Below are 18,267 nucleotides of genomic sequence, written 5' to 3' on the forward strand. Positions count from 1 at the left end.
ATATATATAAAATGGAATATTACTCAGCCATAAAAAAGAATGAAATTATTCCATTTGCAGCAATATGGATGGACCTAGAGATTATCCTACTAAGTGAGAAAGACAATTACAATTATATGATATCGCTTATATGTGGGATCCAAAAGAAAGAAAAAAAGACATAAATGAACTTATTTCCAAAACAGAAAGAGACTCACAGCCACAGAAAACAAACTTATGGTTACCAAAGGGGAAAGGAGGTGGGAGTGGGGATAAATTAATAGGCCGGGATAAACATACAAACTACTGTGTATAAAACAGATAACCAAGATGCAAGAGGGAAGAGATATGGGGATATATGTATACATATAGCTGATTCACTTTGTTATAAAGCAGAAACTAACACACCAACCAAGAAATACTGAGTTAAATGAGAGGAAAAATTTATCAGTGTCCTAAGAAATTAAAGTTGGTTAAATACAGGACACACAGGCGAGAAAGGGAAACAGGAAAAAAAGATATTACAAATGGAAATCAGTCTAGTCAACCAGAGTGAAATAAAAACAAGTACAATTATGAAAGAACAAGACTTAAGAAATTTAAAAGAATATACTTATGGGGGACTTCCCTGGAGGCACAGTGATTAGGAATCTGCCTGCCAGTGCAGGGGACATGGGTTCGAGCCCTGGCCCGGGAAGATCCCACATGCCACAGAGCAACTAAGCCCGCGTGCCACAACTACTGAGTCTGTGCTCTAAAGCCCACAAGCCACAACTACTGAGCCCGAGTGCTACAACTGAGCCTGCACGCCTAGAGCCCATGCTCTGCAACAAGGGAAGCCACTGCAATGACAAGCCTGCACACCACAACGAAGAGTAGCCCCCGCTCACCGCAACTAGAGAAAACCCACCAGCAGCACTGAAGACCCAACGCAGCCATAAATAAATAATTAATTAAAAAAAAAAAGAATATACTTATGTATAAACAACAAGGGCCTACTGTATAGCACAGGGAACTATTATATTCAATATACCATAATAAACCATAATGGAAAAGAATATGAAAAACAATATATGTATGATTGAATCACTGCTGTACAGCAGAAATTAACACAATAATGTAACTCAATTATACTTCAATAAAATAAAAATTTTTAAATAAATAAGTATATACTTTATCAGGGATATATCAGAAAAACTACTACTGGTTTTACTTCTACTTTTAAAACGACTAAATATACAAAATGAGGAGAGGGAGAGCAAACCAGATTGGAGGAATTTTTATACACTATCTTTTAAAACATAATTTTAAAAAGACAGGACCAAATAATATATACCCCTTCTCTGCATTCCCAGGGAGTTTATACATACTACCTTATTCATCTGGAACACTGCCTGACAAATAGTGGATACTCAAATATTGGTGCCATGGATTAGTGAACATTAGCTACATCAACAAAACAAAATCCCATTCATTTGAACTACAATAGTTCATAGTCTGTGATAATCTGTAGCACAATTTATCAAAACTTTTAAATTAGCATAAGCAAGATTATAGATACGTATGTAACCCATTAGTTTTCAAGCACTTCTGAAGTATCTATTTCCCTAAAACTATAGGGCAACTAAAAATCACTTTTAGTTTTTCATTGAAACAAATCCCCTAGGGGCCGAATATTAAGCAAGAATTGCCACCCTACTTTGAATTATGCTTATACTTTAAAGTAATCAAAATGTATTCTTCACAAGTAAAATTCACATATTCCACTAAATCAAACTGCTCTATTTCTTAAAGCACATTTTTTATACGGCCTTCAAATTAATTTTTTTAATGAATTATCCCTTACCTCAAAATTTATTTGAAGGGCTTGCTAAAGTCATGGCCCTTATTATTTTAAAAGAAAGCTCCATAAATGCATTAAAGAAATTAAAGAAAATTATTTCCTGATAAAAGAATCTAAAGACACTATTATATTCATCTAAATATCTCCAATCTCCATATTCTTAAATAAATACCCTTCCAGGAACGGTACACAAAGAAGGGTATTTGACTACTGATTGGAAAAGAACTAGATTTCCATCTTTTTAAAAAATCCGTTCTACCATTCTGTGGGTTAACTGTCTAATATATAAAACAAGGAGAACAATAACTACTCCACAGGGTTGTTGGAAGGGCATAGAAATGTCTATAACAGTACTTTGAAATTACAAAGCCTATTACACAACTGATTGCTAACTCTATTACTGTCATATATTCTTTCAAAAAGTCCATTCCCAACCACAACATCAGCTCACTGGAATATCCCATGGCTACATCTATTTTAAATGTCCAAGTTACTTGCTTAAAAATAACACAACAGGGCAGAGGGTAAATATCTTCAATATCTCAGAAGTTTTCTGAGTATTAAAAAGTCATGAAATATCCCTTATTATCTAGAATCGTGAGTACCTACATAATGATTAAATCTGTGCAAGTGGAAGATTGAGAGACTCATTAGTAATTTTTGAGAATTCATGGAGATCTCCTTCAATACTAGAAAACTGCTAGCTTTTATATTAATGAAAAGGAGAAAATTAGATAAACATAGGTACAGCACAACATTATTTGGAAAGAGCTGAATTTGAGTTTGTAGTGTTTTCAAACTAGCAAATACCTGGAATATACCAACATCAGAATGATGATGCGATCTGTAACCCCATTCTAATATACTAGGTATAGGATTGGATGCTACATTTTATGAACACTGTGGGAGAAGCTAATCAGGGTCCAAAAGATCAAACGGAGTTGTTAACAAGTAGAGTCAGGCAACCATTTCTATTCAAGATCTACTCTGAAAATCCAATGTTAATAAGTGCCTAAAGGAAATTAAGAATAAAAGGTATTTTACTTATAATTCAATGGAAAAATGGGATAAAAATGTATAAACCTACTTTGAATTACTTTAAAAATCAAAGTGAATTACTATTCCATAGTACACAATCTTTTCTACATCCACAACCTCTGTAACTTAGTGTTGCTTAATATTTCTTTGCCTCAGTTGAAATCTGGATCTCCCCTAAAGACTTCTAGAGCAGGAAATGCCCTTGTCCCAAAACCCACATGAAGGTGGATTTAGCGTCTTTTCCAGTCCCCAAGCTGATTCTGGAATATCACTCTTCCACTTTCATGTAAAGTCCTGCCATCATCCTGTGTGACTTTATTGTTTAAATTAAGGACATATAAAATACTTTGACCTCTTAACTCCTTGAACACTTCATTATAGGGACCTTCATGTCTAGTCCAGCTACCACCACATGGCCACATCCTGCTTTTGTAACTATGTTACTTTAGAAATCCTAAATTCTAACAACTCTGTCTCTGATCTCAATCTATTCTTCTATTTCTATCACTCAGGTATTCTAGTATTATCAGCTCTCTGATCTTATTGGGAAATCCAATACTGTTCCCTCCATGTTTTGCCAATCTACCTTCCCCTCTCCTACCTGGCAGAATAGTTTAGTAGAATTTATGCACAGAAAGCTTAGGCTTTCTGGGTTAGAGTCTTGGCTTCACTACTTACTAGCTGTAACCATGGGCAACTTATTTAACCTCTCTGTGCTTCAGTTTCCACATTAATTCATTCAACATATACTTTCTGAGTGCCTTCTTAGTGCCAGACAATATTCTAGGTGCTGGGGATTTGGTAGTGAACAAGACCTTATATTCTGGACCTTATATCTTATTAAAGGAAAAGACAGCAACATCTTCATGGGGTTATTAAAAACTTTAAATGAAACATAAACGTAGAAGTGTTTAAACCAGTGTATGATACTACAGCAAGCACTCAAGTATCAGCTGTTTGTAAATTTCACTTTTTTCCTTATCCAGTTTGATTCTCTGATGCTCTTTTCAGCTGAGCTTCCTACTGAATATACCTATATATCAATCCCTCACCCCTCAGGGGAACAGAGCAGGGACTGGGGTAGACAGAGATACACCTCCTCCCCAGTCACTGTGTACTGCAAAATCATGATTACATTCTAGTGTGTTATGTCCTGAAAAGGGCTGTAAAGCACTGCTGCTACCAATTTCCACAATTCTCTTGCCCTACTGTTCTGCCATTATATATCCATGGTGAAATGCCATTCAACTCAACCATCCTTTTTGTGCCCAAACGAGTACTGCAAAAGAAATGTCACAGAAATGCAAAGATTTGTATACTATACATTCAAGGTCTTTAAAGTCAAATGATCCTTCATCATTGCCAGAAAACTCCTTTTGTATTTCCAGCTCTATCTTTCGTTTTCCATAGTTGGTACTCAAGCCTCCTTTCTTCTCCTCTCAATCTTGACTCCTCAAGAACTCCATTTAGATGGCCCTTCTTCTGAGAAGCTAACCTTAAGCCCCAAAGCCTGTGTTATTAGTTTACCCATTTTTTCGTTTCCCACATACCCTTTTCTCATAGTAGATCACATTACGTTACCGCCCATATACCTACCTGTATCTCCACTAATCTATAAGCCCTAAAAAGACAGGAGCCATGTCATCTTTGTAGAAGATTACAGAACTTCCTTCCTAGATTTTTAGATGTTTCCCTCCCTTCCAATTGGTGGAAAGTGGTTCACTTCTATCTAAAATACACCTAGCAACTGAAGATCAAAGGATTAATTGAAATGTTTTTGAAATGATATCTGGCTTTAAAAAACAAACAAATAAAAACACTTGACAAATTCTACTCTTAAAGGTATATTTGTCATTCTAGCATCAAGAAGCAGTGTTTAGAGGCCAATAAAAGTTCATTTTAGATTAAAAGCAAATAATGGAATAGTTTGACAGCAAAAACATATACAAGCTATCATATACTCAATACAAAGTTAAAAGAAATCCAGTCATTATTTTAAAATACCATATATATATTTTGTGGAACTGAAAAGCAAACTCTTTCCCCCTTCACTGACATTACAATAAACACACATATTAGACACAAGGCAAAATTTATCATACCTCTACATCTGAAGCACTTCGGGGCTGAGCTTGGCATAGCATATTTAGTAACTGCAAAATTAATTCTTCAACATACTGAAGAGCATCATCACTAGACTCAAGAGTAGGATGAACTTGCCCCTGAACCTAGAAACAAAAAGCAAAGTAATTAAAATGTAGGCTTGTTTCATCTAATTAGACAAACGAAACAAATAATTTTGTTTTTTTGGGTTTTTTTTGCGGTACGCGGGCCTCTCACTGTTGTGGCCTCTCCCGTCGCGGAGCACAGGCTCCGGACGCGCAGGCTCAGCGGCCATGGCTCACGGGCCCAGCCGCTCTGCGGCATGTGGGATCTTCCCTGGCCGGGGCACGAACCCATGTCTCCTGCATCGGCAGGCGTACTCTCAACCACTGTGCCACCAGGGAAGCCCATAATTTTGTTTTTTTAAGTGTGGGTTTGTATTCAAGAACATGGTCTGGCTTGCAAATACAGATTTGAATGTTATGACCCAAGTCTGGAATTCTTAACCTTTTTCCCAGCCACGTGCACCATACATGCTTATTAACATGTTTCTAGAGATTCAGATACTTAATTGCATAATTTCCATTTTTTTTCTTAAACCATGGTTATCCTGGAGTGTGGGAATATAGAGAGGGAGGGAGAGGCTGAGCTGGGGATAAAAGATGCAGTTTATATGGTTTTTGCCAAGAACCAGTGGTAGTTAGAACACTCAGTCAACACAGTGCTTGGGAAAAATTGACCTCCTATGGGTCCCTTGTTTAACTCTATCTTTCCTACCCAATGATAAAATCCAAGAGGGATATATCTTATTCATCAAAGTAACCCCAGCATCTAGCGCTGTACATGGCACATAATACAAGCTTGATAAATGTCTGTTGAACACAAAGTCACCCTACATCAAAGGACACAAAATGGGCACTTTTGACAATGTGAGACTGTCTATGCTTCAGGAAGATAACTTGATGGTCAACTCATTCATAAATGCCCAATAATCTTTACCTTCATTTTCCTCGACCATTTCTTTGGAGGCATCTTAGGCCACCGGTTTTTGTAAAATTTACATTTTAATAACTAGCATGATAGTCTTTACTTGCATCCCTTTGTCACTCACTATGGGTCAAAACTGTTCCCTACTTTAGAAAACGGCAGAAAAATCAGTTTCAGGAGACAAACAATACATGTTTCAAAATATGCTCAACTCTCTAAAGGACGGTAGAGCTCTCAGAGCTCTCATTGGATGAAAGTACACAGTACTCACTAGCCAAGAGCATTTAGTATGGTCTGTCCTACTACATACACCTCATTAGCTGAGGGTTTGACAGCCTCAATGTATGGAGAAATTTTATTATAAAGTATACCATATAATGAATTTTAAAATATATATTAAAAGTACATAGACATGCATATAAACATATATATGCACTTATAATACTTTTTAAAGAAAAATATTTTAGAGGCAAATAACATTATGACAATTCAGAACTGTGTGAGGGGTGCTACATTAATTATGACGTTTAAAACAATTTACTATTATTTTACAGGTGAAGAAACTGAGCCCCAAAAGGCTTAAATCATCTGCCCAAGTACTTTTTGTCATTTTTGGTGTAGCTATTACCAACCTGATTGTAACTGATCTGCTTACAAATCTCTCACCCTATTAGATGACTGAATGGTTGTGCAGTTAAAATAATGGATGGAGTATGGACTAGAACCCAGAATTCATGTTTCTCAGCTTTCTGTTCACCAGGCCATCACATTCTGACTAATCTGTGTAGGTAACGAAACTTGTTTGTAAACAGACTCCTCTTCAACACTAAGCATGATTAAAAAGAACTTTTAAAAATGAAACAAAAAAACCCCTGGAACTTTTGAGAACAGTTTTATTTTTACACATTGAATTGCATGCCCTCATTGGCTTAAACTGTTTTCTTAGATAACCTTTAACTTCATGGTTGACTTATCTTCCTTGAAAAGTGAATCCTAACACTTCATGGTGGGTGTTTTTTTTTTTTTGGTGGAGGGCTCTCGACTTTTTTAAACTCTCTTTTCTTATTATCAGTGACACAATCTATTCTGCTTCTCTTATTTCTTTGTTTCTTTTGCCTTATAGAGTTCCATATCTTCCTTCACCCCTCAAATGTGGAGTCCCTCCTTGTCTGTCTGCTCCCTTCTTCTGTTCTCTCTCCCAACTAATCTCATTTACTTCCACATTTTTATCACCTGCATGGATGACTCTAAATCTATCTGTAGTCCTGACTTTTCTCCTGACTTTTAGACCCATATACCAAAATACTTGCTAGATATCTCCACCTATCCTACCAAAATCTCAACTATACATGGACTGGGGCGGGGGGAAGTGGGGAGGAACTTATTATAAATGTTGAACAAGAGAAACTATATCTCACAAATGAAAAACAGTACAGACAGCCCCTGGTTTCACCAAGATGTAGTCCCGGAAAATGTAGCTATAATTGGGGTTACATTCCTGTTCAAGGCTCCAGCATCACATAAAATATAGCTACAGATTTATAAAACAACATAATTTTATAAGTAAAAGAGACTTTAGAAGTCATTTCGCTCAGTCCCTTTATTTAACAGATAATAAAAAGGAGACACCCACAATCCTATAACTAACTAGTAATGCTGAACCTGGGCCTCCTGGTATTTAGGCCAAAGCTCTTTCCACTAAACCCCTGACTGTCAACTTGGAGGAGTCCTAGTAGCTCCTTCAGCATAAGGAGTAGAATGTCCATGAACTGTATCTATTTATATAGTGGGCTTCTATATAAAACTTTGCTTTTTTTTTCTTTTGGCTGCACCACGCAGCATATGGGATCTTAGTTCCCCAACCAGGGATCGAGCCCACACCTCCTGCAGTGGAAGTGTGGAGTCTTAACCACTGGATCGCCAGGGAAGTCCCTAAAGCTTGGCTTGAAGTATGCGGTCATACTTTAAGAAACATCAGCATGTCATAAATGTAAATGTAGCACTATAAATCTTATCATCTGAAAAGGTAAAATTATTCAAAATGGGTAAAATGATCATTGATTACACAAACAATCCCATGTATTACATAAAATTGTAAATATACTAAAAATGTGACATAAAGCTAAATTGCTAGAGATAACAAATATTAAGATGAAAATATTTAGGGACTTCCCTGGTGGCGCAGTGGTTAAGAATCTCCCTGCCAATGCAGGGGACACGGGTTGGAGCCCTGGTCCAGGAAGATCCCACATGCCGTGGAGCAACTAAGCCCATGCATCACAACTACTGAGCTTACGCTCTAGAGCAGGCGAGCCACAACTACTGAGCCTGTGTGCCACAACTACTGAAGCCCGTGCGCCTAGAGCCCGTGCTCCACCACAAGAGAAGCCACCACAATGAGAAGCCTGCACACCACAGCGAAGAGCGGCCCCCGCTCGCCACAACTAGAGGAAGCCCACGCCCAGCAACGAAAACCCAGCATAGCCAAAAAATAAAGATATTTATATATAAAAAAAAAAGAAAATATTTAATCAATAATAATTCTAATTAACTTTAAAAAATATCAAGCCTTTTGAGGAAGTGGTTTAGGTACCTCAAAACACATTTTAGAAAGTGTTCAAGAAAATGTAAATTGATCAGATTATATTTTTTAAATGTTCTCTGTTTTTCAAAGAAACCCATAGAAACTGTATAATTCTTCACTAATATAGCTCCATCTTTAACTGCTCTTCAATTTACACTTTACGCTGAAGCAATTCATACTATTCACAGTTTGTGGAACATGGCATGCAGTTTTCACTCACACTGTTCTCCATGGCTATCATTCATTCTCTTACCGTTTCACCTATCTGACTTTCAAACCCCAGATCTCGTGTCATTTGGGTAGACTTTCTTGCTTGTTGTCTCTTTCTAAGGCAGAATTAATCTCATTCATTTAACTGATTTATTGAACCTATTAAATGCTGGATATATAGAGATTAATAAAAAATAGCCCCTACTCTATGGGTCTTATACTCTGCTCTGTGCTAATCCTTGTACTAGGTATCACATTTTTGTTATTGGGTTTGTCCTACTGAGTTATAATTACATGTTCCCTTGTCTGTTTCCTCTATTGATGCTCCCATTACGCAAGGCCTTGTTTATCTACTTATAGAATCATTTTCTCTTTGCTTTTCACTCTAAACCCCTGACATTCAGGGAATACTCAAAGCCTCTGTGTTATAGGGGAGAAAGGAAGAAAATATCTCTTTCTCAGAATTAAGAGTTAAAAGGGGTGGTGGTAATGCTAGAAGTCTGGTTGATTTCAGGAGAATAAATCCTTATGGCAGAAACCATTCTTCATATAAAGGCAGTCAGAACTAAAATCAATGTTTATTAACGTAGAATCAAATGAACTGTATATAAATACAGTGGTGAAATGCTATGGTTTAAAAAAACAAACCAAAAACCGTGATACTGCTTATCACTTATAGTTAAAATGTTAAGCTTGACACCTTGTATGATACATGAAATTTTAGAAATTCAAATTCTAACAGTTTTATTCATTGATGGTTACTAATAGCCAAATAAAACCTATTAGGTAAATAAATCAAACAAAGAATTAGGCTTAAATAGAAAATAATGCATGATGCCAACTGTTCACCTAAATTTCTGGCGATTAACCTTTATCACATCTTTCTTAAATTTGTCAAATTAGAATCATAAGGTTCATTCATATGAGACTAATAAATTATTTTAATTCTCTAAAAACAATACTTCAAAATCTCTGACTGAAAAACATGTACAATGGTAAATGCTTAAAGACAAGCAGAACACCAATTCCTGAAATACAGACTTTGCTCTTTATTCTTTCAAGGAAGATGCTGTTAAGAGATTTCTTTAATGAGCAGACAGAAGTAGCATTCCATTTCCTTATACATATAGGATAAAAAACCACTTCTCTTCTATAAGATAGTGTTACACCTAAAGTGTTCCATTCCATCTACATGGTACTCAAAGATATTTAATAGATCAAATGATCCAAATTATTCAAGACTATACAGAATAGGTTACACTGCCAAATTTTATGACAGCCTTTAGAAGCTATCTACAACTAACATTCACTAAGGGTGTGTGTATGAGAGCGATTATAATATGCACTTAGACTTGGGTTTAAAGTTGATGAGAGTTTTCCTTTACATGCAGTTTTCAAAAACATTATATTTTATACTTAGGTTTACTGACATAGAAAACTTCATATGCTTCTTTAAATGCACTTAGGTAATTTAAGTAAAGTAAATGCAAAAACTTCACTAAAAAATGAATGATGGCCATGAATAAGAATTTTATATGATCATGACTATAATTCTTTTGCGGTATAATCATCATATTCGATTAAGGAATAATCATCATATTCAGTTAAAGATGCCACCCACTGAATTTTAAACATTTCTTAAGGACTGCCGGCTTCTGTCTTGACAGTTCATTTTGTCTCCAGTAATTTCTAACAAATTCAGAAGCAACTTTGTGGCTATTATTGTCAGATTTATGGAATCTGGAATAGCAAAGGGATTAGATCTATAACAATTCCTAGCTGTTTGATCCATGAGTCCCCTAACTGTATTCAGGAACCCCTTGGGTAAACTGCTAGAAAACACTAAGTTGAATTCTGATGAATCTTTCATAGCCTTTTCTAGCTAATGGCTCTCTGAAGAATTAGAAAACTTCTGGATTGTACTTTGTCACATCTTGAGCCCAGATCTGCTACTTTTATTTAAACACATAACAGAATTTGAAATAAAACTGGTATGCTCAAAACCTTTACCATAGCAAATAATAAAGATTTGGACTGTTAAATCAATTTCTCATTGTTACAATTAGTCAATGTATGATGTTTTAGGTTATTTCTCCTCATTTTGAGGTTTATTTAAAAATCAAAGCAAAAAAGCCTTTGTTTAAAAAAAATTAAAAGCAACAATAATAAAACAAATCAGAGAACAAATTTTTTCCAAAAACAAAATTGACTGAAAATATTTTCGCATTTCTTAGGGCTTGTTAATTAGCCTTTAGGCCCATGTACGTAACATTTTTTTTTCCCCCGATTTCCTCTCATTGCTGGGGACACGAAGATGAATGAGAACATGACATCTGCCCTGAACGAGTTCAGCTCACAGAGGAGCTAGACATGTCAACAAGTGACTTAACACAGCGTTATGAGGTTACAATGGAGTTATATTTACGGTACAATGATAACCAAAAAAAGAATGATCCTTGCTGATGGTGTCTGAGGAGTATCAGAAGTCTTCACAAGTAAAACACACTTGAACTGGATTAAAAAGGATGAATACGGTGCAACAGGGAAGCAGATAAGGAAGTAGGGCTTTTACTAAAAGAGGTAACATATAAAGAGGCATAGAGGCCAAGATAAAATGATGTATTGGGGAAACTGTAAGAGTTGGATCAAAGACTGCACCTGGGAAAAGCTAAGACTGGAAAGGGCAGGCTTGTGTGTCATGCTAAGAAGCTGAGAAGTGATCAGGGCAGGAGAAAATGATAGAAGGGTTTCAAACAGACATTGACATAATTAGATCTATTTGCTGAAGAATCTCCCTGGTGTCAGTATAAAGGATGGGTTAAAACAAAGATGAAAGTGAAGAAAGCAAAACTAGTTGGAAGGATGCTGCAGGCTGTGTAAAAAGATACAATGAAGGCCTGAAACAATGTAGAAGCAGTGGGAGATGTAAAAGAGGTGAGGAGGTAAGTTTGGATAATTATTTTGGGGGTAGTGAGAACAGCAATGAGGGAGAACCACTAATTTCACTAGGATAGGAAATACTAGAAGAGGGTAATATTTTTCAGAAAGGTAAGAAATTCAAGTTTAACACCTTAGTTTAAGGTTCTTGTACTATATCTAAGGAAACAAAGTTGAAATTGTTTTTTATGAAGTGATTTTTAGAGTTTTATTATATTTTATTTTGGGGGTTGTGGAGAAGACACAGGGAGAAGATAGCTATCCATAAGCCAAGAAGAGAGGCCTCAGAAGAAATCCACCCTGGCAGCACCTGGATCTTGGACTTCTAGCCTCTAGAATTGTAATAAAATAAATTTCTGTTGTTTAAGCCACCCAGTGTGTGGTACTTTGTTATGGTAGCCCTGGTCAACTAATACAACTTTGTATTTGTTAAAAAGAATAAATCAGAGATTTGTCATGTAACAGATTTCCATAAGGTATTCTTGAGTAAGAAAACTTTAAAGTACAGGAACACTCAAAAAACCACAAACACACAATACAAACACATACACACTTGTATGTATGTATAATGTATTATATACATCTGTACATGAACATGACAACATGGAGGAAAATATGGAATAATATAACCTAGGTTATTAATATGGGTTAGAAGACCTGGCAGGGCAGGAATGTGGATGAAAGGGAAGAAAAAAGGGGGAAGAATGAACAAACTACCCCCTCCCTCTCAAAAAAAAAAAAACAAAAAAAACCTGTATTGAAAATAAGTGTCATATTTATGCACTTTTGTAACACTTTATGTAAATATAAAATGTAGATTTAAATTTTTTCATTTAAATAAAAAATTTCATGATTGCTTTTCTGCTGTGTGTACATCAGCGATGGGAAAGACAACATTCAAAGTCCTTTCCCACAGAAAATAACTATGCACATCAAATTCCAAACACGTGTCAAGTGCCAAGTTTACATCATCTTTCATTTATTTTGCTTTAAAAACAATGAGTATGGCCTTCCTAGACAATTTTTTTATTACTTTGTGTGATAACAGATTTCCCATCAATAAAACAAAGAACTGACTCAAGAAAAGAATCTCTGATGGAGTTTTAGTTCTTCTTCAAAGCATTTTCTTAATCTTCATACCCAAGAATCTTGCAAAAGTAAGAGAAATCCCTTATCAGTGATGTCCTGACACAGGCAGGAGCTCTTTATAATATTCCCATCTTTTTTACCCTAGTGCTCCCACGCAGTCTATCCTACTTTAAGTTTTGATCTCCGTCTAAGAGGCATTTTCTTTTTTTTTTTTTTTTTGCGGTACGCGGGCCTCTCACTGTCGTGGCCTCTCCCGTTGCAGAGCACAGGCTCCGGATGCGCAGGCTCAGCGGCCATGGCTCACGGGCCCAGCCGCTCCACGGCATGTGGGATCTTCCCGGACCGGGACACGAACCCGTGTCCCCTGCATCGGCAGGTGGACTCTCAACCACTGCGCCACCAGGGAAGCCGTAAGAGGCTTCTTTAAAGCTGGAATACCAAGTCATAACACATGTGTGTCTATTGTCTATTCTTTGACAGTTTTCCCCAAAATAGCAACAGATGGCAGTTTGTGACTAAAATATCTAATAAAACTCACCAATTGACTGCCCATAACCTCTAAGCAATTAGATTCTAAAATCTAGTGAATCAAAGGCAGGGGGAAATTTTTTTTCAAATTCCATCTTCTCCAAATAGATCGGGTTCCTTGATGTATAATCACTAACAGTAAACTGATTTACGAGATGAACTAAATAGATTTCTACACATTTATACTTTCATTTCTAGAAGGTAAAATGGTCAATGTCATCTGTGAATTCCAGGTGACATTCTTGTAAATTTTATCTATTTTCAAACTTTCTGAGTAAATGAGGCTACATCTCAAATACGACAATGCACTTATGCATATGTTCAACTAGATACTAGGAATATAAGATAGACATAGTCTCTGCCTTCACAGAGCTTAGAAGTACAAGAGGGGAACAAGACAAGTAATCACAAAAGTAACTACACAGTAAGAGGCAGAGCAGTGAAGAGGTTAAGTGTGGGGTAAACTGTCTAAATTCAAACTCAGTTCTTCAAATTATCAGGGTGTAACCCTAAAAAATTACTTAATCCTTCTGACAATATTATGTACCAGTACACAGTCAAGGTTTACTAAATGTTAGCTGCAGCTATTACTGTTATTCTTATTAAAGGATGTCATGAAGCTACAAAAGGGGCCTAAATTAACAGGGTGGTTCTGGAAATGAAGATTAAAGCTGATACCTGAAGGGTGAGTAGAATTTAGGTAAAAAGTGGATTGGTGAAGTGAGAGGAATGATATTCTAGGCAAATGGAACAGCGTGTACAGACATGAAGGGGAGAGTGAAGGAAATGAAATTAGAGAGGGTTACGAAGGGCCCAGATCACTGGCCAGATGCACCAGATGCAGATGCATTTACTAAGATGAGGAAAAGTGTAAGAAGCAGATTTTTTAGTAAATGGGAGGACAAGGAGATTAACAGTTTAGTTCATTATGCTTGATATCTTCTTTTTAAAAGTATAATCAACATACATTATATTAGTTTCAGGTGTGTAACATATTGATTCAACACTTGTATACATTGTGAAATTATCACCACAATAAGGCTAGTTACCATATGTCACATACAAAGTTATAAACCTTTCTTCTTGTAATAAGAACTTTTAAAATTTTGCTTAGCAACTTTCAAATTTGTAACGCAACATTACTGACTATAGCCACCATGCTGTACATCACATCCCTGTGACTTTATTTCGTACCTGGAAGTTTGTACCTTTTGATCCCCTTCACCCATTTTGCCCACCCCTCAACCCCCCTCCCCTCTGGCAACCACAGATTCATTCTCTGTATCTATGTATCCATTTTATTTTGTTTGTCCATTTGTTTTCTTTTTAAAATTCCACATATAAGTAAAATCATATGGTAATTGTCTTTCTCTGACTTATTTCACTTAGCATAAAACCCTCAACGTCCATCCACGTTGCTGCAAATGGCAAAATTTCATTCATTTTATGGCTGATTAGTATTCCATTGTGTGTATACACACACACGCCCCGCATCTTAGTTATCCGCTCATTCATTGATAGACACTTCGGTTGTTTCCATATCTTGGCTATTGTATTCCATCGTGTGTGTGGATACACACACACATCCTACATCTTATTTATCCACTCATTCACTGATAGACCCTTCGGTTGTTTCCATATCTTGGCTGCAGTGAACATAAGCGTGCATGAATCTTTTCAAATTAGCGTTCTCATTTTCTTCAGATAAATACCCAGAAATGGAATTGCTGAATGATATGGTAGTTCTATCTTTAATTTTTTGAGGAACCTCCATACTGTTTTCCATAGTGGCTGCACCAATTTACATTTCCACCAACAGTGCACAAAGGTTCCCTATTCTCTATATCCTCACCAACACTTGTTATTTCTTGTCCTTTTGATTATAGTCATTCTTACAGGTATAAGGTGTGTCACACTGTGGTTCTGATTTGCATTTCGCTGATGATTAGTGATGTTGAGCACTTTTAATATGCATGGTTGGTCATCTGTGTATCTTCTTTGGAAAAATGTCTATTCAGACCCTCTACCCACTTTTTAATAAGATTGGTTGTTTAATTTGTTATTGAGTTGTATGAGTTCCTTACATATGTTGTATATTAAGTCCTCATCGGGTATATGATTTGCAAATATCTTCTACCATCCAGTAGGTTGCTTTTTATTAATGGTTTCCTGTGCATATGCTTTTCAGTGTGATGTAGCTCAGCGGTCCCCAAACTTTTTGGCACCAGGGGCCAGTTTTGTGGCAGACAATTTTTCCATGGACCGGGGATGCTGGAGTGGTACATTCAAGCACATTGTATTCGTTGTGCACTTTATTTCTATTATTATTATATTGTAATATATAATGAAATAATTATACAACTCACCGTAATGCTGACAGGAGGCAGAGCTCAGGTGGTAATGTGAGCAATGAGGAACGGCTGTAAATACAGACGAAGCTTCACTCACTCGCCCACTCACCTCCTGCTGTGCGGCCTGGTTCCTAACAGGGCACAGACTGATACCGGTCCGCGGCCTGGGGGTTGGGTAGGCTGATGTAGCTCATTTTTTAATTTTCGCTTTTGTTGCCATTGCCTTTGGAGTCAGATCCAAAAATATATCTCCAAGAGCAATGTCAAGGAACTTACTGCCTATGTTTTCTTCTAGGAGTTTTATGGTTTCTGGTCTTAAATTCAAGTCTTTAATCCATTTTGAGTTAAATTTTGTGTATAAGTTAGTAGTCCAGTTTTCCAATCACTATTTATTAAAGAGACTGTCCTTTGCCCATTGCATATTCTTGCCTCCTTTGTTGCAAATTAATATACCATCTATATGTGGGTTTATTTCTGAACTCTCTATTCTGTTCCATTGATCTACACGGCTTTTATGTTGATACCATACTGTCTTGATTATGATAGCTTTGTAATATAATTCTGAAACCAGGGAGTGTGATGTCTCCAGCTTTGCTCTTTCTCATGATTGCTTTGGCTATCTGAGATCTTTTGTGGTTCCTTCCATAAAAATTTTAGGATTGTTTGCCCTATTTCTGTGAAAAATGCCACTGGAATTGATAGGGATTGCAATGAATCTATAGATTGCTTTGGGTAATATAGATATTTTAACAATATGTTAAAAATTGTTCCAATCTATGAGCACAGGATGTTCTTCCATTTACATGCGTCTTCTTCCATTTCTTTTGTCAATGTTTTATAATTGTCAGTGTGCAGGTCCTTTCACCTCCTTGGTTAAATTTATTCCTAGCTATTTTATTCTTTCTGATGCAACGGTAAATGGGATTACTCTATTAATTTCTCTGATAGTTCACTGTTAGTGTATAAAAATGCAATACATTTTTGTATATTTATTTTGTACCTTTCAACTTTATTGATTTATTAGTTCTAAGTTTTTTTTTTTGGTGGAGTCTTTAGGGTTTTCTAAATATAAAATCATGCCATCCACAAATAGTGAGTTTTACTTCTTCCTTTCCAAATTGGATGCCTTTTATTTTTCTTATCTCACTGCTTTGGACTTCCAGTGCCAATACCAGTGGCAAAAGTGAACACCCTTGGGGGGACCTTGAAGATGGCGGAAGAGTAAGACGCGGAGATCGCCTTCCTCCCCACGGATACACCAGAAATACATCTACACGTGGAACAACTCCTACAGAACACCTACTGAAGGCTGGCAGAGGACCTCAGACCTCCCAAAAGGCAAGAAACTCCCCACGTACCTGAGTAGGGCAAAAGAAAAAAAGAAAAGACAGAGGCAAAAGACTAAGGACGGCACCTGCACCAGTGGGAAGGAGCTGTGAAGGAGGAAAAGTTTCCACACACTAGGAAGCCCCTCCGCGGGCGGAGACTGCGGGAGGCGGAAGGGGGAGCTTCGATACCACGGAGTAGTGCACAGTGACAGGTGCGGAGGGCAAAGCGGGGAGATTCTCGCACAGAGGATCGGTGCCGACCGGCACTCACCAACCCGAGAGGCTTGTCTGCTCACCCCCCGGGGGGGCGGGGCTGCGACCTGAGGCTCGGGTTTCGGTTTTGGACAGTATATGTATAACTGATTCACTTTGTTATAGAGCAGAAACTAACACACCACTGTAAAGAAATTATACCCCAATAAAGATGCTTAAAAAAAAAAAAAGTGAACACCCTTGTCTTGTTCCTGATCTTAAGGAAAAAGCTTTTAGCTTTTCCCTGTTGAGTATGATGTAAGCTCTGGGCTTGTCATATATAGACTTTATTATATTGAGATACACTCCTTCTATACCAATTTTGTTGAGAGTTTTTATCATAAATGGAGGGCGAATTTTGTCAAACACTTTCCCTCCATCTGTTGAGATGATTATATGATGATCTGGATGATCTGGACTTCATTATGCTTGAGATATCTTTGAGATATGAAACTAGCAAACAATCAGTTTAATATATGGGTAAACAAGCCTGGAATTTTATTTTTAATAAAATTAAAAATTATGTTTATCCATTTATTCATCACATTGTGCTCCTATGAAAATAGCAAGAAGTAGATATCAGATCACTGTTAAAACAAAAATGTCACAAAAAAACAATAAAACTTTTTTTCCTCCTACAGATCCCATACTATCCAGCAGAAATCAGAGGCATTTATTTATTTTTATTTTTATTTTTATTTTTTCTGTGGTACGCAGGCCTCTCACTGTTGTGGCCTCTCCCGTGTGGAGCACAGGCTCTGGACGCACAGGCTCAGTGGCCATGGCCCACGGGCCCAGCCGCTCCACGGCATGTAGGATCTTCCCGGACCAGGGCACGAACCCACGTCCCCTGCATCCGCAGGCAGACTCTCAACCACTGCGCAACCAGGGAAGCCCCCTAGAGGCATTTTTTTAATGTTTTGAAAACTGTAGCCCACGGTTCCCTTACCACACCAATTCCACGATGATAGCTAGGAAGGCTATGGGGGTATGAGTATTAAACTAGAATATCAGAAGTGGGTTTTCCCCACATCTTTC

At 37.1% G+C, this 18,267-nt stretch overlaps 1 protein-coding gene across 3 annotated transcripts in view; it reads right to left on the reverse strand.

The window, feature by feature from the left end:
• Positions 1 to 18,267, reverse strand: part of SOS1 (SOS Ras/Rac guanine nucleotide exchange factor 1) — a 153,567-nt gene that overhangs the window by 81,312 nt on the left and 53,988 nt on the right. For all 3 annotated transcript variants that reach the window (XM_024753490.1, XM_024753489.1, XM_024753488.1), the window contains one exon: positions 4,963 to 5,088. In XM_024753490.1, the coding sequence (XP_024609258.1) occupies positions 4,963 to 5,088 (126 nt within the window). The remainder of the gene's footprint in view (positions 1 to 4,962; positions 5,089 to 18,267) is intronic.

The sequence above is a fragment of the Neophocaena asiaeorientalis genome, unplaced genomic scaffold (genome assembly GCF_003031525.2).
Source record: "Neophocaena asiaeorientalis asiaeorientalis breed wild unplaced genomic scaffold, Neophocaena_asiaeorientalis_V1.1 scaffold171, whole genome shotgun sequence".
Taxonomy (NCBI): Eukaryota; Metazoa; Chordata; class Mammalia; order Artiodactyla; family Phocoenidae; genus Neophocaena; species Neophocaena asiaeorientalis.